At 44.1% G+C, this 25,739-nt stretch overlaps 1 protein-coding gene across 1 annotated transcript in view; it reads right to left on the bottom strand.

The window, feature by feature from the left end:
• Positions 1–25,739, bottom strand: part of LOC126134931 (LIM domain-binding protein 3-like) — a 196,265-nt gene that overhangs the window by 89,102 nt on the left and 81,424 nt on the right. The window contains exon 6 of the mRNA XM_049915196.1: positions 19,117–19,220. Within this exon, the coding sequence (XP_049771153.1) occupies positions 19,117–19,220 (104 nt within the window). The remainder of the gene's footprint in view (positions 1–19,116; positions 19,221–25,739) is intronic.

Here is a 25,739-nt window from a genome sequence, read left to right as displayed (position 1 = left end):
AATTTTAATACGGCAAAAAGAGAAATGTATAGGTTTTACTCAATATTCACCACTTGTGACTCTTCTCTTAAAGTTACAATTCGTTAACAAACCAAGCGGAAATATATCTCTGCATTTTCGACGGAATTCTTTTCAATTACTAACCAAAGGAGAGCTGACAGACGTTTTGAATGGTCACCATGCAAGTGTGGCCGTGGAGGGGCCCCACTTAGTATTTCCCAAAAATGTGAGTGTAGGCTTGAGTTTAGAACGGCACTTTCCCTCCAGCTCTCGGCGTTTCCCCTACAGCGCTCTGAGCTACCCCCCCCCCCCCCCAAAAATCACTGTTGCTCTGTCGTACCAACTGCCTGACATAAATTCGTCTTGTGTCACTGTGCGCGGGAGTAAACGCTGTCTGATGTACGATTAACAGGCTAGAGAGCGTGCGGATGTAACTTTGGTGACTGAGCTTCTGGATAACCTTAAAGATTGTACACGTAGATGTTTGTGAGACACGGCGCATGAGTAGTAGAGCGACAGAGATGCAGGAAATGAAGCACTCGCTCCATTTTTTTTTTTTTTTTTTAGCGATTTCGTAATGGTTCCATGTGCCACACAAGAGACTGTAAAATGTATATACACTCCTGGAAATGGAAAAAAGAACATATTGACACCGGTGTGTCAGACCCACCATACTTGCTCCGGACACTGCGAGAGGGCTGTACAAGCAATGATCACACGCACGGCACAGCGGACACACCAGGAACCGCGGTGTTGGCCGTCGAATGGCGCTAGCTGCGCAACATTTGTGCACCGCCGCCGACAGTGTCAGCCAGTTTGCCGTGGCATACGGAGCTCCATTGCAGTCTTTAACACTGGTAGCATGCCGCGACAGCGTGGACGTGAACCGTAAGTGCAGTTGACGGACTTTGAGCGAGGGCGTATAGTGGGCATGCGGGAGGCCGGGTGGACGTACCGCCGAATTGCTCAACACGTGGGGCGTGAGGTCTCCACAGTACATCGATGTTGTCGCCAGTGGTCGGCGGAAGGTGCACGTGCCCGTCGACCTGGGACCGGACCGCAGCGACGCACGGATGCACGCCAAGACCGTAGGATCCTACGCAGTGCCGTAGGGGACCGCACCGCCACTTCCCAGCAAATTAGGGACACTGTTGCTCCTGGGGTATCGGCGAGGACCATTCGCAACCGTCTCCATGAAGCTGGGCTACGGTCCCGCACACCGTTAGGCCGTCTTCCGCTCACGCCCCAACATCGTGCAGCTCGCCTCCAGTGGTGTCGCGACAGGCGTGAATGGAGGGACGAATGGAGACGTGTCGTCTTCAGCGATGAGAGTCGCTTCTGCCTTGGTGCCAATGATGGTCGTATGCGTGTTTGGCGCCGTGCAGGTGAGCGCCACAATCAGGACTGCATACGACCGAGGCACACAGGGCCAACACCCGGCATCATGGTGTGGGGAGCGATCTCCTACACTGGCCGTACACCACTGGTGATCGTCGAGGGGAGACTGAATAGTGCACGGTACATCCAAACCGTCATCGAACCCATCGTTCTACCATTCCTAGACCGGCAAGGGAACTTGCTGTTCCAACAGGACAATGCACGTCCGCATGTATCCCGTGCCACCCAACGTGCTCTAGAAGGTGTAAGTCAACTACCCTGACCAGCAAGATCTCCGGATCTGTCCCCCATTGAGCATGTTTGGGACTGGATGAAGCGTCGTCTCACGCGGTCTGCACGTCCAGCACGAACGCTGGTCCAACTGAGGCGCCAGGTGGAAATGGCATGGCAAGCCGTTCCACAGGACTACATCCAGCATCTCTACGATCGTCTCCATGGGAGAATAGCAGCCTGCATTGCTGCGAAAGGTGGATATACACTGTACTAGTGCCGACATTGTGCATGCTCTGTTGCCTGTGTCTATGTGCCTGTGGTTCTGTCAGTGTGATCATGTGATGTATCTGACCCCAGGAATTTGTCAATAAAGTTTCCCCTTCCTGGGACAATGAATTCACGGTGTTCTTATTTCAATTTCCAGGAGTGTAACTGCGTAAGCTTCCGTGGCCAGAGTCAGCTACACGAGAGTTTTTTGTGTACGATATCACGTCATATTGTAAATAACTATCACTGGTCGCACTGACGTTTCGGTCTTGTATGGCCCATGTCCGGCACAAGGAAACCAAGGGTCCACATGCCGTTCACCGATGACTACTGATCATGGCACACACTGAAAGAGGCAACAGATGACAACAGATCTGCACTCCCTCAACCACTGGAAACAAATTACAATAAAGGCTCCCAGTCCCTCCGCCACAAGAGATCAATAATATGAACGTTTTTTTAATTGTGACGTAATGAAATGTTCAGTAGAGCACTCATCGTATAATGTATTAGACCAGTAGACTCAGAAGGAGCTCGTTGTAACCGTGGACGAAATGTTGGTTTCATTAGTCATAATTATCCACAATGCGACACGATGCCATCATCAGAAGACTTTGGTGTTAACTTAGTAAAACATATATTTTTCATAAATAAGATTCCGTCGGCTATGAGTATTTCTGTCTTCAAGTTTAATTTCCGGTGCTCATCAAAAATTAAATGTATAAAGCGAAATGAGGACGAATTACTTTCAGACACATATCATAAATAGAACCCGAATACAGTCAGTGCTTCATTGTAGCTAGAGCTTAAAAAATCCAGCCTATGGGAAATCAAGTGTAGTATTTTGTTCCATTTCTAACAGCTGCTAAATGCGTTATTTCTTATGTATCTATTGCTTTATTTATTACACGATGTGAGCCACCAGAATTTCACCATTTTTACTCTTTTTACTTCTAATATGAAATGAGTGTCTTAAACTTGTAGATAACATCTTCTACGCTGCATCCATAAGTAAATACATAGCGTTTATACGAAAATCATGTGTTTTGCTTTACTCTGCTCTGTTTCTTCAGGCGCCTGTTATTTACGTTGCCTGTTGTGAGTTAGAGCCCGCGATGAGTTGTGCCATTAGCTAGAAACCTTACAGCTACGAGCATCTCCTCACAGCTAACAGCTCCTCTCATCACAGTATTCTTTTATTCGAATATGGCTTGACGAGCTCCAGCAGCTCAGGGAAACATTTCTCATCTACTCCTAAGCAATTTCGGAAATCAAAGGATCCCAGCTCCTTCAGTAACGAAGCACGAATGGAATTGTTCCTTCGAAGAACCCATTCGTTTTCCCCCAGCTTTCTCTCGCCTTTACAGGCCTTCTCAGTCCTAAAGCAGTCGAGACAGATCCAAGTTTACCCGTCTTTGTTATACGAAGCAGCATCTCGAGCAACATAACCTCAACGAATCAACGATAACCAACACGAGGAACAAAACGAAGGCCGGCCGGTGTGACCGAGCGGTTCTGGGCGCTTCAGTCTGGAACCGCGCGACCGCTAGGGTCGCAGGTTCGAATCTTGCCTCGGGCATGGATGTGTGTGATGTCCTTAGGTTAGTTAGGTTCAAGTAGTTCTAAGTTTAGGGGACTGATGACCTCAGATGTTAAGTCCCATAATGCTCAGAGCCATTTGAACCATTTTTTTTTAAAAAAGACATTTTGGAACTCTGATAACATTTTCACTTACAATATTGCAAATCATGGGAAGAGAGAAATCCGTACGTTCACATATTTTGCATATTTTTATTCAATAACGTCATATGGAATGATGTTCTGGGGTAGCTCATCTTTAAGAAAACAGGTCTTCACTGAGCAAAAACGTGCTGTGAGAATAATATGTGCTGCTCACAAACGATCGTCTTGTAGACATCTGTTGAAGGACTTGGGCATTCTGACAACTGCTTCACAGTATATTTATTTATTCCCTCACGAAGTATGTTGCAAATAATCCAACTACAAAATGGCTCTGAGCACTATGGGACTTAACTTCTGAGGTCATCAGTCCCCTAGAACTTGAGCAACTTAAACCTAACTAACCTAAGGACATCACACGCATCCATGCCCGAGGCAGATTCGAACCCGCTACCGTAGCGGTCGCGCGGTTCCAGACTGTAGCGCCTAGAACCGCTCGGCCACCCCGGCCGGCATAATCCACTACAGTTCAAGAGGAACAATGAGGTACACAATTGCAGCACCAGAAGGATAAATGACGTTCATTACTCCACATTAAGTTTGTCTTTAGCACAAAAAGGGTTGCACAATGCTGCACCAAAAATTTTTAACCATTTGCCCAGTGATATAAATTTCCGACAGACAGCAAAGTAAAATTTGATAACAATCTCAGAAAATTACTCCTTGACAATTCGTTCTATTCCTTAGAATTTCTATTCATATCGGCATATCTTAAAAAAATAGAAATGTTCTGAATGCAACCGTATGTACAAATTAATTTGCGATGTGAATGTATGACTCGTTCCCGTCACTGCGATCTATCGTGCAAAGTGATCCATGGAACATCTTAAAAACAAACAAACAATCCTGCAGCCACACTTCCTGCGCGATGTGGTCGAGTGTGTACCAGACGACATTTTACGCTGCTACCAGGTGCGTCTGTTACTCGCTCGTGTGAATCCACACAAAGTTTCCTTCTTGGGGCCAATACTACTGTGGTCTAGCGAGTTCTAGGTTACACAGCCAGGTAATACCTTCCAGAAGCCCACGACAGCAAATTCCCGGTTATCCGAGTGTCATTATCCGAGTGATTTTTGAAGCCGGTAGTATCTCTTCATAAACAGAACAAATAGTTTCGTTTGTAATACACGGTCGTGCACGTGGCTCATGTTATTTCGCCGGACGACGAGGCCGGTTCAACACCACCGGTCGGCCACCCCTGAAATATTTTTCCATAGCTGCCCCGGGAGTAGACAACATTCCATTAGAACTACTGATAGCCTTGGGAGAGCCAGCCCTGAGAAAGCTCTACCATCTGGTGAGCAAGATGTATGAGACAGGCAAAATACCCTCAGACTTCAAGAAGAATATAATAATTCCAATCCCAAAGAAAGCATGTGTTGACAGATGTGAAAATTACCAAACTATCAGTTTAATAAGCCATCCCTGCAAAATATTTACACGAATTCTTTACAGACGAATGGAAAAACTGGTAGAAGCCTACCTCGGGGAAGATCAGTTTGGATTCCGCAGAAATGTTGGGACACGTGAGGCAATACTGACCCTACGACTCATCTTAGAAAATAGATTAAGGAAAGGCAAACCTACGTTTCTAGCATTTGTAGACTTAGAGAAAGCTTTTGACAATGTTGACTGGAATACTCTCTTTCAAATTCTGAAGGTGGCTGGGGTAAAATACAGGGAGCGAAAGGCTATTTACAATTTGTACAGAAAACAGATGACAGTTATAAGAGTCGAGGGCCATGAAAGGGAAGCAGTGGTTGGGAAGGGAGTGAGACAGTGTTGTAGCCTATCCCAGATGTTATTAAATCTGCATATTGAGCAAGCAGTAAAGGAAACAAAAGAATAATTCGGAGTAGGAATTAAAATCCATGGAGAAGAAACAAAAACTTTGAGGTTTGCCGATGACCTGGAAGAGCAGCTGAACGGAATGGACAGTGTCTTGAAAGGAGGATATAAGATGAACACCCACAAAAGCAAAACGAGGATAACGGAATGTAGTCGAATTAAATCGGGTGATGCTGAGGGAATCAGTTTAGGAAATGGGACGCTTAAAGTAGTAAATGAGTTTGCTATTTGAGGAGCAAAATAACTAATGATGGTCGAAGTAGAGAGGATGTAACCTGTAGTCTGGCAATGGCAAGCAAAGCGATTCTGAAGAAGAGAAATTTGTTAACATCGAGTATAGTTTTAAGTGTCTGGAAGTCGTTTCTGAAAGTATTTGTATGGAGTGTAGCCACGTATGGAAGTGAAACGAGGACGATAAATAGTTTAGACAAAAAATGAATAGAAGCTTTCGAAATGTGGTGCTACAAAAGAATGCTGAAGATTAGATGGGTAGATCACATAACTAATGAGGAGGTATTGACTAGAACTGGGGAGAATAGAAATTTGTGGCACAGTTTGACTAGAAGAAGGGACCGGTTAGTCGGACATATTCTGAGGCATCAAGGGATTACCAATTTAGCACTGGAGGGCAGCGCATAGGGTAAAAATCGTAGAGGGAGAGCAAGAGGTGAATACGCTAAACAGATTCAGATGGATGTAGGTTGCAGTAGGTACTGGGAGATGAAGAAACTTGCACAGGATAGAGTAGAATGGAGAGCTGCATCAAACCAGTCTCTGGACTGAAGACCACAACAACAACAGTTGCCCTTGTAACATGTCAGCGGACGATTATCTCTCGCTATTTTTACCGAGCCCTTTCCCTGAAAGGTCGATAATTTCCAACTCAATTAAATCCGAAAGTAAAAGAAAATGATTTATGTTTTTTTTTTCTCTGGCGAAGTTGGCGATAAGAAAGTCGTTGAAACATTGCTGCAAGATGACGCTGCTAATTCGCTGATATCCCCTGGAACAGTTCATCTAGTAAACACATTCAAATTTAACAAATAGCCAACGTACGTGAATGTGAAATTGATTGATCACAAAGATTTCGTCGAAGGTAAAGTAGCTGCAGTGGTTAGGATCATTGGTGCTAAAATTCTTCGAAGCGGTGTACGAACCCGATACCTTATGAGATGATTGTAAGACACGTGCCAGAAAACTGTTCCTGCCCGTAAAATTCATACTGTGTGGGACTACAGAAGACAATGGCTTGATTGTTGGTTTAACCCGTGAGAGAGCGTCAAAGAATTTTGGAACAATGTGAAAAGGTAACAACTGAGGGCAGACGCATATCATTTCAAGAAAACCAGCTATCCGAAAATTCACTACTGGTTTAACGGAAGAATTCTAAGAGTAGTCACGAGCGTCAACATCAACGTCTACAATAACTTCTGATCAAATTCCCAACTGAAAAAAGAACGATATTATTTATAAGTGCAATTTCCTTCATAAATTAGCGGGACGTTCTTTATACGGCAACGAATACTTCCGCCGCAAGTACTGCGACAACGCTTGGTAGATCCGCCCGACCGATTGCGTCATCCTGGCATGATTTCTGAATAAGCAGATATCCAGCACCAAACCGTTTGGGTAATTTCCAAGAATGATTGCCTATCGAAGTTGTAGCGCCGCAATCGATACATATCGAAGGTGCGATAGTAAATCGATTATGGAGGTCTCGTGGCGCGCGTTATGATAAATTACTTGTGATCGTCATTTGTATCAGTTTTGCGTTGTTTCTTCAGTTTCAGTACATTACGTTCCGGCCATAATTGTTTGTGACATTTTCCCTTCATAGCGAGTGTAACGAGTGCTGCTTCTCAAGTTTCGTCTGCGGATTGCTTCACATGGAGAACTCTCATTCCATGCATATGCAGTGTAGACAAATGTTTGACTTTTTCTCGGAAATATGGACTTCTGCACGTCGACAACACGAGAGACTGTATTGACTGCGGTGCTGCGAAGTCTGTGAAACTGCGTAAGAGGAGTGCGGACACTGATATTCCATTGCAATTTCATTGCGGACTTTGTGGAAAGCGAACCAGCATCAAGAAAAATACGTGGTTCGAGTCCTCTAAATTATCGATTGATACGAGCATAATTTTTGTGTCGTGCTGGATTCGTGATTACACTCGGCAAGCCACAGCATCAGAAACTGAGATATCGGCGAATACCGTCTGTGATTACTTCGGGTTTTGCTGAGAAGTGTGCTACGTCATAGTGACAAACGACAGTGTGCCAATTGGTGGACCGAAGAAAATAGTGGAAGTAGACGAGTCTCACATTGCTAGGCGAAAGAATCAAGAGAGGGAGGCCTACTAAAACTGAAGTATATCATATTTGGGTTTTTGGTGGCATAGAAAGGAAGTCACGCAAGTGTTTCGTTGTCAGGGTGTTGTCGCGAGACAAGGTGACTCTAGTGGGTCTTATAAAGCATTTCATACTGCCAGGAACAAAAGTCATCACCGACGGGTTTCTGTCATACCAGAGTCTCAAAGCTGAAGGGTTCGAGCACGAATTTGTGAACCACTCTGTCGAGTTTGTCTCTTCAGATGACGCCAGTGTCCACACCCAGAACATAGAACGCCTGTGGAAGTCTATCAAGTCAACCATAAAAAGAGAAGGCCGTCCACGACAGAGGGACGAACTCTATTTGTTCCAGTTCCTATACTTTCATAACTTGGGTCTGCAGGGGAATGTCGACGCATGCGACACTCTGCCGATATTCCTACGCGATATTGGCAGAGTTTACTCCGGGTATGGCAAAAAAGGACTTGTCCCTGCAGCTTATACATCGCGCGGACTGTCACAAGACGACAACACCGACGAGGACTAAGGTAAGTCGTCTCCTTTCAAATTACCAGTGCTTCTCTACTGCTTTTCTTTTGTCGTTCTCTATTGACACCTTCAAACATACTCGTAACGCGCACCACGAGACTTCCATGATCGATTTGCTATCGAAACTTCGATATGTATCGTTTGCAGCGCTCCAACTTCTATAGGCAATCATTCTTGGGAATTACCACCGTTTGTATGAGGACGGGCAATAATACCAATAATGACATTTCCACAGTTTCAGTCAAACCTACTAGTTATATACTATCACCTGTTAGCTATCTGGACTCTCGTGAATGTCATCAAGTCTGAATAAGCATACAAAACTGTTTAAAATTGTATTAGATCACTTAATCACCACATGTGAGGGGTCTAGTGTAGCAGGGGATACAACCCGTCGGCTTTGAACAATGACGTCACAAGTCGCCAGAGAGCATGTATTACAAAGATGAAAGAGCTGAGGAGAATGTTGAGTAACAAAGGAATGCGAGAGAGATAAACTTTATTTCACATATGTAAGGGCCAGTAGTATTTTCACGTTAACGATATCGCGTGTTTGTATCTTAGTATTTCTCCGCAAAATACAATGGAAAGAAATGAATGAAATTAGTAGCAAAGAATACATCACGAGATAAACTTTATTTCACATATGTAAGGGCCAGTAGTATTTTCACGTTAACGATATCGCGTGTTTGTATCTTAGTATTTCTCCGCAAAATACAATGGAAAGAAATGAATGGAATTAGTAGCAAAGAATACATCACGTTACATGTATGTCAGTTGTATCTCGAAAGTCTTTCGAACTGTATTGCGTAAGTGCAGTACGGGATACAAGTTCAGCGTAGTCGATTTCTTAGTTTCAACTAGCATTGCTGTCCTGTTGTTCACTTGAACTATGTATCCCCTGCTTCACTAAACCGCAAATGAAACCCGATACAAATTAAAAGCTCATTCGAAGTGTGTTGCTTAAGTACAGTCCGGAATACGAGTTTGTCGTAAGGCGATTTCTTCGTTTTCACTAGCATTACTGCCCTGTTCTTCACCTGAACGATGTATCCTCCGCTTCAGTAATCCTTAAGTGGAACACGGGATACAAATTGTAGATGTGCTGTATATTTCGTCTCCGCTATTACTAACATAAAGTAGTATCAGTTTATTCTATCTCGTGAGATTTTTTTTTAAAGCCAAAAAACACTTATCAGCTACTGAAGCATCTGTATCTTAGGATCAGTTTATTCTATCTCGTGAGATTTTTTTTAAAAAAGCCAAAAAACACTTATCAGCCACTGAAGCATCTGTATCAGATGCTTCAGTGGCTGATAACTGTTTTTTGGCTTTTTTAAAAAAAATCTCACGAGATAGAATAAACTGATCCTAAGATACAGATGCTTCAGTAGCTGATAAGTGTTTTTTGGCTTTTTAATAAAAAAATCTCACGAGATAGAATAAACTGATCCTACTTACGAATAGGTGTAAATATACGTACGTTACATTTGCAACCTGTTTCATTTTATATGTTTTGACTGTTTATTTAACCTTTGTGTTTCACTTGTCTTTTGCTGTTATGTTTTAGTTTAGTTTTTTTATTGATTGCTTAATAAAGTAGGATCAGTTTATTCTATCTCGTGAGATTTTTTTTTAAAAAGCCAAAAAACACTTATCAGCTACTGAAGCATCTGTATCTTAGGATCAGTTTATTCTATCTCGTGAGATTTTTTTTTAAAGCCAAAAAACACTTATCAGCTACTGAAGCATCTGTATCTAATATCAAGCGATCGCTTTTAGATTCACATTCAATTATTTTAATTATAGCGCTCATTAGAACACAGAACTGCTTTATTATCTATACCTCGAAGTGAAGACATTACTATCTATGATTAAGGAATGACGTCATTGTTCAAAGCCGACGGGTTGTATCCCCTGCTTCACTAGACCCGGCCCTTATATATGTGAAGTACAGTTTTTCTCTCTTGCATTCCTTTGTTTCTGAACATTCTTCTCAGCTCTTTCATCTTTGTAATACATGCTCTCTGGCCAATTCTAACGTCATTGGTCAAAGCCGACGGGTTGTATCCCCTGCTAAACTAGACCCGAACAGTCTATGTAAACAACGCACCCCGGGCAAGTGGCTAAACCGTGTCGTAAAAACTCAAATGAATAATAAATTTTAAAAAATGAGTCCTTACCCGTAATTATAACGTATTCTCGATATTGCTGCAGCGACAAATTGCACTGAAAACTCGAGCTCGATGATTGCCTCCATCTTTCTCACTAGGAACAACTGACTGTCGTCTGTTGCCACGCTGCCAGAGATTTTGTCGATAACAGTGTCGGAAAATCTGTGGAGTGAGCATAGGGTACTGCGCATGTTGCCAACTAGGGACGTGATGTGGGTATGACGCTGTGGTAAACTTTTTGTGCTAAGACCTTAACTTCAGTATTCCACTATGTAGCCTGTTTTCACACTCTTATTTATGATAAATTGCTACTGCTATTTGTGCAATTCGAAATTTGTCAAAGGAGGAAAAAGAACTCTGAATCGGTATGTATCAGAAAGAGGCAATTATAGGTCTGAAAGCGATCGCATCTTCGGACTTATTTGATATCCAAAAGGTCCCTTTCCAGACACTACTTCCGTATCAGAACAGGAATTTACCAGGCCCATCTGATAGCCTCAGAAGCCTGTGGCAGTAGCTGTAAAGCCGCCTGCAGTGTGAAGACACGCGAAGAGAAGGCTAAAGACGCGTCCCTCGCGTACAGCTGAGCCACTTTCAGGGGCAGTGGACAACCCGTGGCCACTTTGTCAGTCATTTCACAAAAGTCGCTTGCGCTCAATGTGTGACGAAACGGCTTTACACTCCCAAGCGGGAAGCGATCGGCCAATAGATTTAACGAATCTCTGACAAGCAATTTTGTAAACAGGGACGTCACATTCAGGCTGTACACTATGTCCTTAGTCCAACTCTGATACGCTCAAATTATCGACCGACATGTGAGGTCTGTATTCGCTGTCATAAAAAGCACTGAGGCAATCGCGATGAAATCGACAACGGTGCAATGGCGGGAGATTAGCCGGAGAACAAACTCTCCTAAGTGCTGAACTCCATTGGACTGATGACATTTTCTCTGACACTGTCAAACTCCCTGCACATCGTGAACAGCCGCCTCAACAGTCAGGCTGTGAATCTCGCTGTGGGCACTGACGATGTGTTCCTACTGTTACTCCTACACAAGGCGCCTGCCTACGAAATACGAGGCACTCGAGTTCGAGTCCCGGTGACGTGTTCGGAACAGCTGTGAGCTTTTAATGCTATATTGGCGGCGACAATAGACAGTTTTAAGTTTAACGTCCTATGGCTAACTGGGTACTGGGAGTCTAGCGACGTGGGCAATGACGTGACTTGCAGATAGCACCAACTTAGTCCCCACATCTCCTGTCTCGTAGAGCCCGTGAATACTTGAGTCTAAAGATGAGTCTGTTCGGTCTGTACCCGTCAACAGACCGGGCGTTGTCTCGGCTCACGGTGCAGCCACAGTGGAGTTCCACTGGCCGTTACATGTCGTGGTGCAGTAAATAACGGTCTGTTTCTGGATGCGCAGCCGAATGTTTAATTCAGCTTTTCTTGAAGAAAACAGAGCTAACGACTTAGGATGAACATCGAAGAGCACACTGTTAATCAATAAAGCCAACAAAACCTGGAAGATCATATCTTACATACATATTACTGTAATATTTATTTTTTCTTGATCGCAAATTTAAACAAGGGTGAGCGGTTTGATTGATCAGATCTTCTCATCTACAATAAGCAGTAAAAAGTGTTGTTCGTAAACTGTTCTAACTACGTACAGCATCTACAGGGTGTTTCAAAAATGACCGGTATATTTGAAACGGCAATAAAAACTAAACGAGCAGCGATAGAAATACACCGTTTGTTGCAATATGCTTGGGACAACAGTACATTTTCAGGCAGACAAACTTTCGAAATTACAGTAGTTACAATTTTCAACAACAGATGGCGCTGCGGTCTGGGAAACTCTATAGTACGATATTTTCCACATATCCACCATGCGTAGCAATAATATGGCGTAGTCTCTGAATGAAATTACCCGAAACCTTTGACAACGTGTCTGGCGGAATGGCTTCACATGCAGATGAGATGTACTGCTTCAGCTGTTCAATTGTTTCTTTATTCTGGCGGTACACCTGGTCTTTCAAGTGTCCCCACAGAAAGAAGTCACAGGGGTTCATGTCTGGCGAATAGGGAGGCCAATCCACGCCGCCTCCTGTATGTTTCGGATAGCCCAAAGCAATCACACAATAATCGAAATATTCATTCAGGAAATTAAAGACGTCGGCCGTGCGATGTGGCCGGGCATCATCTTGCATAAACCACGAGGTGTTCGCAGTGTCGTCTAAGGCAGTTTGTACCGCCACAAATTCACGAAGAATGTCCAGATAGCGTGATGCAGTAATCGTTTCGGATCTGAAAAATGGGCCAATGATTCCTTTGGAAGAAATGGCGGCCCAGACCAGTACTTTTTGAGGATGCAGGGACGGTGGGACTGCAACATGGGGCTTTTCGGTTCCCCATATGCGCCAGTTCTGTTTATTGACGAAGCCATCCAGGTAAAAATAAGCTTCGTCAGTAAACCAAACGCTTCCCACATGCATATCGCCGTCATCAATCCTGTGCACTATATCGTTAGCGAATGTCTCTCGTGCAGCAATGGTAGCGGCGCTGAGAGGGTTGCCGCGTTTGAATTTTGTATGGATAGAGGTGTAAACTCTGGCGCATGAGACGATACGTGGACGTTGGCGTCATTTGGACCGCAGCTGCAACACGGCGAACGGAAACCCGAGGCCGCTGTTGGATCACCTGCTGCACTAGGTGCGCGTTGCCCTCTGTGGTTGCCGTACGTGGTCGCCCTACCTTTCCAGCACGTTCATCCGTCACGTTCCCAGTCCGTTGAAATTTTTCTAACAGATCCTTTATTGTATCGCTTTTCGGTCCTTTGGTTACATTAAACCTCCGTTGAAAACTTCGTCTTGTTGCAACAACACTGTGTTCTAGGCGGTGGAATTCCAACACCAGAAAAATCCTCTGTTCTAAGGAATAAACCATGTTGTCTACAGCACACTTGCACGTTGTGAACAGCACACTCTTACAGCAGAAAGACGACGTACAGAATGGCGCACCCACAGACTGCGTTGTCTTCTATATCTTTCACATCACTTGCAGCGCCATCTGTTGTTGAAAATTGTAACTACTGTAATTTCGAAAGTTTGTCCGCCTGAAATGTACTGTTGTCCCAAGCATATTGCAACAAACGGTGTATTTCTATCGTTTAGTTTTTATTGCCGTTTCAAATATACCGGTCATTTTTGAAACACCCTGTACATCTACATACATACTCCGTAATCCACAATACGGTGTGTGGCGGAGGGTACCTCGCACCACAACTAGCATCTTCTCTCCCTGTTCCACTCCCAAACAAAAAGAGGGAAAAATGACTGCCTATATGCCTCTGTACGAGCCCTAATCTCTCTTATCATATCTCTGTGGTCTTTCCGCGAAATATAAGTTGGCGGCAGTAAAATTGTACTGCAGTCAGCCTCAAATGATGGTTCTCTAAATTTCCTCAGTAGCGATCCACGAAAAGAACGCCTCCTTTCCTCTAGAGACTCCCACCCGAGTTCCTGAAGCATTTCCGTAACACTCTCGTGATGATCAAACCTACCAGTAACAAATCTAGCAGCCCGCCTCTGAATTGCTTCTATGTTCTCCCTCAATCCGACCTGATAGGGATCCCAAACGCTCGAGCAGTACTCAAGAATAGGTCGTATTAGTGTTTTATAAGCGGTCTCCTTTACAGATGAACCACATCTTCCCAAAATTCTACCAATGAACCGAAGACGACTATCCGCCTTCCCCACAACTGCCATTACATGCTTGTCCCACTTCATATCGCTCTGCAATGTTACGCCCAAATATTTAATCGACGTGACTGTGTCAAGCGCTACACTACTAATGGAGTGTTCAAACATTACGGGATTCTTTTTCCCATTCATCTGTATTAATTTACCTTAATCTATATTTAGAGTTAGCTGCCATTGTTTACACCAATCACAAATCCTGTCCAAGTCATCTTGTATCCTCCTACAGTCACTCAACGACGACACCTTCCTGTACACCACAGCATCAGCAGCAAACAGCCCTATCCAAAAGATCATTTATGTAGATAGAAAAGAACAGCGGACCTACCACACTTCCCTGGGGCACTCCAGATGATACCCTCACCTCCGATGAACACACACCATCGAGGACAGCGTACTGGGTTCTATTACTTAAGAAGTCTTCGAGCCATTCACATATTTTGGAACCAATCCCATATGCCCGTACCTTAGTTAGGAGTCTGCAGTGGGGCACCGAGTCAAACGCTTTCCGGAAGTCAAGGAATATGGCATCCGTCTGATACCCTTTATCCATGGTCACAAGATATCATGTGAAAAAAGGGCGAGTTGTGTTTCGCATGAGCGATGCTTTCTAAAGCCGTGCTGATGCAAGGACAGCAACTTCTCTGTCTCAAGGAAATTCATTATATTCGAACTGAGAATATGTTCGAGAATCCTGCAACAAACCGATGTTAAGGATATTGGTCTGTAATTTTGAGGATCCGTCCTTCTACCCTTCTTATATACAGGCGTCACCTGCGCTTTGTTCCAGTCGCTCGGGACTTTACGTTGGGCAAGAGATTCACGATAAATGGAAGCTAAGTAAGGAGCCAAAGCAGTACAGTACTCTCTGCAAAACCGACTTGGAATCCCATCAGGACCTGTACTGTATACAAAAATTAATGGAGGACACGCTATTATGGAGTTATTGGGAGATTGAATTACTTCTCGCTGTTGACGAAGAGAGGGCAGTACTTGTACTATACACTGCAGCATGGCGGACAGCGATACGAGACCTGTTTAACAGTGGAAACACTACGCTTTTCGATCTGTGTGTGACTATCGAGTGCAATGAAAGGAACATAGCTATTTAGTGCCTCGAAAACGTCGTGTTTCGTATCTACAAAGGACAATTTGCGGCAAATGTTGCTACTATGTTTTCGTCTAGATAATTCTCCTCCGGAACGTCGTCGTTCACCAGCGGAAGCGTACGGAGATGTTCCTCAAAAAAGTTGCAGAAATTGGTTTCGACGACTCAATCACTAAATGGTGTACGTTACGAAGAAAGAATTACTCGATTTCAATCGCGCACTTAAAGCCAAACACCCGTAATATGTTCGGGGACACGACAAAGTCATTCTGCTTCATGACAATGCCAGTCCACATGTTGCAAACCAAGTGAGGGAAACCTCCAATGGACTTCGATGGGATGTCTCAACCCCCCGCCCCTCTCCTCCGGATGTTGACCAGACGTCACCCCTTCAGATTACCGTTTGTTTTTTGTTGTCGACCGTGCAGAGTCACCTTTCCGAACAACACGCCACATCTTTTCGAGGGCTCAAAAACTGGCTCCATTAGTGGATCATCTCAAAAGAACGTGAGCTGTTTTTACAGCAGGACCAATTCATTACTTGAATAGTAATCAGACTGGGATTCGTTTCCGAAACTCTCCAGCAGAGTATAACCAATAGCAAACAGGTGGGTAGGGAACATACGTTCTCTCAGCACAAAAGCAAGTTGTAACATTACGTATTAACATCGGTCGCCGTCCTAATGAGGCATTCTTGTGTCAAGTAATTTGTGTGTGTTTGTGTTTTCCTCATCATTTCATCTTCATTCATGCAAGTGGAAGATTGGACTGAGAAACGGTTGCGAATTTGCACGGGCGCTGATAATCGCGCAGTTGAGCGTCCCACAATCCAAACATCATCATCATCAAGTGTCAAGTATTATAATAAAGCAGGAGGCAGTGCTAAGGCTAACCTAACCTTTCATGTCACACACACACACTAAACTCTTTCTTTATATCTGTTCAAACTACAACACAGAAACCCAAGTTTGCAGATAAATGATGTACTAACTTGGAAGTCAGCCAAACAAATGGTCAATCAGATAGCAAACGGTAACACGGGCCCTCAACAACACGTACCTTAAATGAACTAGATGCAGCAGTTTATAGAACCAGTTACCATTACAAATGAAACTAATAGCAGTACTAAACAGGGAAGAGCATGAAATGATTCAGCGGATTTATTAATGACCATACTCTATAACATCACTGCGTAGTACAGGGTCTCCTTGCCTGTGCATTAACCAACTTGCGATAGAATAGATAACACAGTAAATATTTATTTCTTAAGCTCGTTTGAAGCAATTAAACGGAATTCAAAACTAACTACACTGGCTCTGAAGGAGCCTTTGCTTTGCTTCATTAATTAACTAGCCGTTAAACTTTCATGGTTTGAAGAGCCATGGTCATTAACAGAACTACAGACCAAACACTTTCTCATGAAATGAACACTGATAACACTTTGTAGTTCGGATCAAAGTGCATAACTGCGAGAATTAATAATCTTCTTCACTTCAGATCAATATTATTGTTCATTTAACGAACAACTGTACTATTTTCAGGCAGCTTTTCAAGTTAGGAAAATTATTTAAGAAGATGACTGCAGATTGATTTAAAATGTACTGGAAGTGCAGTATTTCTTAAATTATAAAAGTGCACTTTAAACACTATAACTCCAGGCTTTAGAACGCAATCACAAGTATTTTTACAGCTGTCGAATAAGTCTTTCCATAATAAATTAGGACACTCGGAATTAAATTCAGTAGGATAGGATTCCTGTCCAGATTTGTGATTTGGAATAATCTCATGTGTAAGATAGAGTTTTTAGCAATACCACGATTGTTGTTGTTGTTGTGGTCTTCAGTCCTGAGACAGGTTTGATGCAGCTCTCCATGCTACTCTATCCTGTGCAAGCTTCTTCATCTCCCAGTACCTAACGCAACCTACATCCTTCTGAATCTGCTTAGTGTATTCACCTCTTGCTCTCCCTCTACGGTTTTTACCTTCCACGCTGCCCTGCAATACTAAATTGATGATCCCTTGACAGCTCAGAACATGTCCTACCAACCGATCCCTTCTTCTAGTCGAGTTGTGCCACAAACTCCTCCCCAATTCTATTCAATACCTCCTCATTAGTTATGTGATCTACCCATCTAATCTTCAGCATTCTTCTGTAGCACCACGTTTCGAAGGCTTCTATTCTCTTCTTGTCCAAACTATTTATCATCCATGTTTCACTTCCATACATGGCTTCACTCCATACAAATAATTTCAGAAACGAATTCCTGACACTTAAATCTATACTCAATGTTAAGAAATTTCTCTTCTTCAGAAACGTTTTCCTTGCTATTGCCAGTCTAATATTCTTATTATAAAATTAACCAAATTTCACAAATACCTGGCCCATTTACAGAGTGCCAAATACAAACAATTTAGTGGAAGGCTGGTGGCACTTGTGGCGTAATTAGCAGTGGCTGTCAACATACCGGCGATGCAGTCATGGTAGTACTGTTGGCCTCGCCCTGTTACAGATCTTCTTGGCGTGGGATTTATGTTTTTATAGGGCCAAAATCCATGGCATCGTAATGCTATCACCAAATGGAGCATCCGAGGCCCTTAAATACTGCCTTTAAGCTCTTCTGACCTAAAAACTCCACGAATATGAGCCATAATGATCCGCTTCTGTTTGCGAGGTGTTAACCACAGCCATGCTCAAACCAGATTCCTTACCCGTCACAAAGGACGAGTTGCCAGTTTTGCTCCAAGCACATCTTTCCACTCTGGCAGACCACTTACGTAGCTGTGTGGCTTCCCCACGTCTTTTACATTCAACCCTATGTTCCCTAAGTATGAACCAAGTCATTTACAGTACATTACACAACAAGAGGGTCATGGAATGTAGTCGAATTAAGTCGGGTGATGCTGAGGGAATTAGATTAGGAAACGAGACCTTAAAGTAGTAAAGGAATTTTGCTATTTGGGGAGCAAAATAACTGATGATGGTCGAAGTAGAGAGGATATAAAATGTAGACTGGCAGTGGCAAGGAAAGCGTTTCTGAAGAAGAGGAATTTTTTAACATCGAGTATAGATTTATGCGTCAGCAAGTCGTTTCTGAAAGTATTTGTGTGGAGTGTAGCCATGCATGGATGTGAAATATGGACGATAAGTAGTTTGGACAAGAAGAGAATAAAACCTTCGAAATATGGTGCTACAGAAGGATGCTGAAGATTAGATGGGTAGATCATATAATTAATGAGGAGGTATTGAATTAAATTGGGGAGAAGAGGAGTTTGTGGCACAACTTGACTAGAAGAAGGGATTTGGTAGGACATATTCTGAGGCATCAAGTGATCACCAATTTAGTATTGGAGGGCAGCGTGGAGGCTAAAAATCGTAGAGGGAGACCAAGAGATGAATACACTAAGCAGATTCAGAAGGATGTAGGTTGCAGTAGGTGCTGGGAGATGAAGAAGCTTGCACAGGATAGAGTAGCATGGAGAGCTGCATCAAACCAGTCTCAGGACTGAAGACCGCAACAACAACAACATAACTATCGTTTTAGTAATTATTTAAAGTCACAAGCATAATTTAACCAACATCGCTCAAAAGTTTCACATAACTGAAACATGTATACATAGTCAAAGAATTTCCGTGACAGATACAACATTAAACATAAGCAATACTACAAATTGATATAGAAATCTCGATACAGATGCAAAATAAGTCGAAAATAGGTGGTACACGCCTGCTCACCTCGGTACTCGGCGGCCCTGTTCGGCCGGAAATGAGCCTTGTGGTACGAGTCCCACTCCATGGGCTCGAAGCCGGACTCTTCTGACTTCCACAGCGGCGCAAAACTGCGAAATGAGCACGAAAAGAGGTTCTCGTCAGGCAAAGGGACAAACTCGCTCTACAAGTGGATATAGATCTACATCTACATTTACGTGGATACTCTGCAAATCACATTTAAGTGCATGGCAGAGGGATCATCGAACCACCTTCACAACTATCTATTATACCAATCTCGTATAGCGCGCGGAAAGAATGAACACATATATTTCCGTACAAGCTCTGATTTCCCTTATTTTATCGTGGTGATCGTTCCGCCCTATGTAGGTCGGTGTCAACAAAATATTTTCGCATTCGGAGGAGAAAGTTGGTGATTGGGATTTCGTGAGAAGATTCCGTCGCAACGAAAAACGCCTTTCTTTTAATAATTTCCAACAAGGGTCCCACACCGCGCGGCAGTATTCTAAAAGAGGACGAACAAGCGCAGTGTAAGCAGTCTCCTTAGCAGGTCTGTTACATTTTCTAAGCGTCCTGACAATAAAATTATCTATTATTCCAATCTCGTATAGCACGCGGAAAGAATGAACACTTATATATTTCCGTACGAGCTCTGATTTCCCTAATTTTATCGTGGTGATCGTTCCGCCCTATGTAGGTCGGTGTCAACAAAATAATTTCGCATTCGGAGAAGAAAGTTGGTGACTGATATTTCGTGAGAAGATTCCGTCGCAACGAAAAACGCCTTTCTTTTAATGATATCGAGCAAGGATCCCCACACCGCGAAGCAGTATTCTAAAAGAGGACGGACAAGCGTAGTGTAGGCAGTCTCCTTAGTAGGGCTGTTACATTCTCTAAGTGTCCTGCCAATAAAATGCAGCCTTTGGTTAGCATGCCCCACAACATTTTCTATGTGTGCTTTTCTAATTTAAGTTGTTCGTAATTGTAATACCCAGGTATTTAGCTGAATTTACAGCTTTTAGATTAGACTGATTTTTCGTGTAACCGAAGGTGAACGAGTCCTTTTAGTACTCACGTGGTTGACCTCACACTTTTCGTTATTTAGGATCAACTGCTACTTTTCGCACCATTCAGATATTTTTTCTAAATCGTTTTGCAGTTTGTTTTGATCTTCAAATGACTTTATTAGTCTATAAACGACAGCGTCATCTGCAAACAACCGAAGACGGCTGCTCAGATTGTCTCCTAAATCGTTTATATAGATAAGGAACAGCAAAGGGCCTATAACACTACCTTGGGGAACGTCTCAAATCACTTCTGTTCTACTCGATGACTTTCCATCAATTACTAGGAACTGTGAACTCTCTGAAAGGAAATCACAAAACCAGTCACATAACTGAGACGATATTCCATAAGCACGCAATTTTACTACGAGTCGCTTGTGTGGTACAGTGTCAAAAGCCTTCCGGAAATCCAAGAATACGGAATCGATCTGAAATCCCTTGTCAATAGCACTCAGCACTTCATGTGAATAAAGACCGTTTGCAAGTGAACCGTTTGCAAGTCACGAACGAAATTGTACACATGTGTGCAAAACTCGTGCACGATGTAACAGTACCAGCTGACACATATATCGACGAAACTTGGACCATTAGTACACTACTGGCCATTAAAATTGCTACACCACCAAGATGACGAGCTACAGACGCGAAATTTAACCGACAGGAAGAAGATGCTGTGATATGCAAATGATTAGCTTTTCAGATCATTCACACAAGGTTGGCGCCGGTGGCGACACCTACAACGTGCTGACATGAGGAAAGTTTCCAACCGATTTCTCGTACACAAACAGCAGTTGACCGGCGTTGCCTGGTGAAACGTTGTTGTGATGCCTCGTGTAAGGAGGAGAAATGCGTACCATCACGTTTCCGACTTTGATAAAGGTCGGATTGTAGCCTATCGCGATTGCGGTTTATCGTATCGCGACATTGCTGCTCGCGTTGGTCGAGATTGAATGACTGTCAGCTGAATATGGAATCGGTGGGTTCAGGAGGGAAATACGGAACGCCGTGCTGGATCTCAACGGCTTCGTATCACTAGCAGTCGAGATGACAGGCATCTTATCCGCATGGCTGTAACGGATCGTGCAGCCACGTCTAGATCCCTGAGTCAAAAGATGGGGACGTTTGCAAGACAACAACCATCTGCACGAACAGTTCGACGACGTTTGCAGCAGCATGGACTATCAGCTCGGAGACCATGGCTGCGGTTACCCTTGACGCTGTCACAGACGGGAGCGCCTGCGATGCTGTACTCAACGACGCACCTGGGTACAGGAATGGCAAAACGTCAGTTTCTCGGATGAATCCAGGTTCTGTTTACAGCATCATGATGGTCGCATCCGTGTTTGGCGACATCGCGGCGAACGCACATTCGAAGCGTGTATTCGTCATCGCCATACTGGCGTATCACCCGGCGTGATGGTGTGGGGTGCAATTGGTTACACGTCTCGGTCACTTCTTGCTCGCATTGACGGCACTTTGAACAGTGGACGTTACATTTCAGATGTGTCACGACCCGTGGCTCTATCCTTCATTCGATCCCTGCGAAACCCTACATTTCAGCAGGATAATGCACGACCGCATGTTGCAGATCCTGTACGGGCCTTTCTGGATACAGGAAATGTTCGACTGCTGCCCTGGTCAGCACATTCTCCAGATCTCTCACCAATTGAAAACGTCTGGTCAATGGTGGCCGAGCAACTGGCTCGTCACAATACGCCAGTCACTACTCTTGATGAACTGTGGTATCGTGTTGAAGCTGCATGGGCAGCTGTACCTGTACACGCCATCCAAGCTCTGTTTGATCAATGCCCAGGGGTATCAAGGCCGTTATTACGGCCAGAGGTGGTTGTTCTGGGTACTGATTTCTCAGTATCTATGCACCCAAATTGCGTGAAGATGTAATCACATGTCAGTTCTAGTATAATATATTTGTCCAATGAATACCTGTTTATCATCTGCATTTCTTCTTGGTGTAGCAATTTTAATTGCCAGTAGTGTAGAAAGGACTGCCACAGTGTAGTACAGAAGGTAACTGGAAGCACTGTACCCTCATATGGTGAGGGTGAGAACACGCAATGCATCCAGGAACATTGTCGAAAGCGACCGTTTTGGTTGTCCAGGTGTTACAGCGCGAGGATGTATCACGTTGCACGGGCATACTGGCCTCCACTTCTCACCAGTAGACGTTGCCGTGACACTGCACTCCTTCTTCACGTGCTTCTCTGCACCCGTGTACTCGGCCCTTACTTCACTTTTGCGGATGACAACGCGCGTCCGCACCAATCATCACTGCTGGCGGATTCCGCGGAAGGAGATGACACTCGGCGTATGGACCGGCCAGTCCCTTCTCGCGACCCAAGGCCCACCACGCACGCGTGGCATGAGATTAGGCAACCGCGCTGCTAGAGGAATGGAACGCCCTACCACAAGAACCCCTTACCAGCATTGTGGCCAGCAAGGGAGCACAGTGCAGAGAATGCTTTGCCGTCCGTGGCGATCGCACACCATATTAAGAAACGTAATGACCACCAGGCCACCATAAATTGCGGTGACCGCAGTTCGTTTATTGTCTTTGAATAAAAGTGTCATTTCAGTCAGTCTCGTTCCTTATTTCTTCCAGTTACTCACTGTACTATACAGTAGCAGCTCTTTCTTTGTATGCTCCAAGTTTCATAGAGCTTTGTTACTTGGCAGGAACACTTCCTGCGAAAGTTGGTTCCGCTTTGCACAATATTGTGTGTGTGTGTGTGTGTGTGGGTGGGTGTGGGTGTGATCGCGGCTTTTCTGCGACGGTCGTCGTCTTCAGCTTCTCAACTTCCATAGTTTTCTATCAGTACTATCTTCCCCCTGAACGCACCTTGAATTCTTCTTATCACTAACGTGTTTTATCCATCTTCTCGCTGCCCTTCCAAGTTTCTTTCTTCGCTCAGCTGCCGTCCATTCACAAATTCTTTTCGGCCATGCATTATCATCCATTCGTTGGAGCTGGCTACACCAAGTTGATATTTGGTCCCCTTTACCATTTTTCCGCCCTCCCCCTTTACATTTCCCACCAATGTCAAAGTGATGACTTTTGTCCAGGATGTGGTCCACCAATCGATCTCTTGTTTTGGTTAAGTAATGCCACAAATTACTTTTCTCCCCAATTCTGTTCAGTATCTCCTCTTTAATTAAGCTATCTACCCATTTAATTTTCAGATTTTCTCTGTAGCATTACACTTCAAAAAGTGCCATTCTCTTCTTGTCCGACCCTCGTCCACGTTTCACTTTCATATAAGGCTACACTCCAGAGAAGTGCCTTCAGAAAAGACTTCCTAGTACTTACATTTATATGTTAATTTATCCGTACTGGATCTTCTGAACACGATATGGCATGGACTCAACTAATGTCTGAAGTAGTGCTGGAGGGAATTGACACCATGAATCCTGCAGAGCTGTCCATAAATCCGTACGAGTACGAGAGGATGGAGATCTCTTCTAAACAGCACGTTGCAAGGCATCCCAGATGTGCTCAATAATTTCACAAGCTGCGATATTGTCGCAAATTAACAGTGACCCGTATATATAATAAATTTCCTTTAATTTACGTCTCTGGTCACAAACTTTTTGAGTGGACTGATAACCTCAGATGTTAAGTCCCATAGCGTTCAGAGTCATTTGAACAAGCTTTTTGTTCACAGATTACCGGCTTCGGTCTATAATGACCATCTTCAGATCTGTGTTTTATAAAACCAGTACATTAGGACACTGTTTTTATAAAACACATATCTGAAGATGGTCATTATAGACCGAAACCGGTAATCTCTGAACAAAACGTTTGTGACAACAGACGTAAATTAAAGGAAATTTATGCTCAATAATGTTCATGTCTGGGGAGTTTGGTGGCCAGCGGAAGCGTTTGAACTCAGAAGAGTGTTCCTGGAGGCATCTGTAGAAAATTCTGGATGTGTAGGGTGTCGCATTGTCCTACTGGAATTGCCAGAGTCTGTCGGAATTCTCAGTGGACATGAATGGGTACAGGTGATCAAATAGACTTCTTACGTACATGTCACCTGTCAGAGTCGTATCTAGATGTATCAGGAGTCCCATATTACTCCCACTGCACACGTTCCACACCATTACAGAGCCTGTACCAGCTTGAACAGTTCCCTGCTGACATACAGGGTCCATGGAATCATGAGGTTGTCTCCATACCCGTACACGTCCATCCACTCGATAGAATTTGAAACGAGACTCGTCCCACCAGGCAACATGCTTCCAGTCATCAACAGTTCAATGTCGGTGTTGACGGCCACAGGCGAGGCGTAAAGTTTTGTGTCGTGCAGTCATCAAGGGTAGAGAAGTCTGCCTTCAGCTCCGAAAGCCCACAAGGATGATGTTTCGTCAAATGGTTCGCACGCTGACACTTGTTGATGGCTCAGCATTCAAATCTGCAGCAATCTGAGGAACCGAAGGCGTGATAAACGGGCAGGGAGAGACCAGGAGGGTAGGGCTAGCGCTAGATGGTGTTCCACTTGAGTTGGAGGATCTTCTGCGTTACATTTACGACATGGGGATTTCCCGGACGTGGTTTTCGACAGACATGGACCGCTATACACATTCTTCATTCTCTGACTGCACCGGTGAGTGTCCTTTGGCAGCCAAGAACAGATTACCAGCATGATTGACCTGTTTGGATGCATTTAGTAATAACGTCACCATAGTTCACGTATCCACATTTGCCCCACGCACATAAAAAAGACACGAATGTTACACTAATCCCTTATCGATATGTCTGTGCTTATATACCCGCAGCGGATTCGCGTTACTTTGCCTATAAGGTGTAACAACTTCCTCAAAGGAAAGTTTTTGATCTCCTCTTATACATACAATGGTAGGCCACGACATAGGGGTTGTAAGACGTTGTGGTCTCCTGACCTTCATTGCTTACATATTCCGCCCTCACAGTCATATTCCGCAAATCAAGACGCTTCTTTCGAACCCAAACTCGATAAGATAAAGTCTATGTTGTATGAATTCATGTAAACGATATGCAAATAACTAATAAATCGCAAGTGCGCGCCGTGGTTGAGATACTCGAGGATGGCGTACACACATACATTCCAGACACGACGGTCACAGGAGCTTTTAGTTCGAGAGAGGCAACCGCACGCCAGGAGGCCAGTCCCAACCCATCTATGTCGGTCGGTGGCCGCCCATGGAGCGGACAGTGTGTGCCCGAGTGGAAAGGGGGGAACGACCCCGTGTTCGGCTTAAATGCAAATTCCGCTACATTGTGTGGGAGCAGCCAGCCTATGCATTCTTTACACATAGCACGCAGTTTCAGAGATTTTCACAGAGAGACAGCAAACGCCAAACGCTGATACTACGGGTTTCCAGATTGGTCGCCTTAAACGAAACGTCATTCTCCCATTTTAGAAGAGCAATGCTGATTGGCAGACGATATTCCTGACGCCTTGAGCTGAAGGAGTAATGGAAGAGACCGAAAGATATACCCCTTCACGTCTGGCGTGGAGAGATGCCGTTCCGTTGTCGCTCTTGGAGCGAGGAACAAGTCTCTCCTCA

The sequence above is a fragment of the Schistocerca cancellata genome, chromosome 1, assembly GCF_023864275.1.
Source record: "Schistocerca cancellata isolate TAMUIC-IGC-003103 chromosome 1, iqSchCanc2.1, whole genome shotgun sequence".
NCBI lineage: Eukaryota > Metazoa > Arthropoda > Insecta > Orthoptera > Acrididae > Schistocerca > Schistocerca cancellata.
The sequence above is the reverse complement of the archived record's forward strand: the minus strand, read 5'-3'. Positions and strand labels throughout refer to the sequence as shown.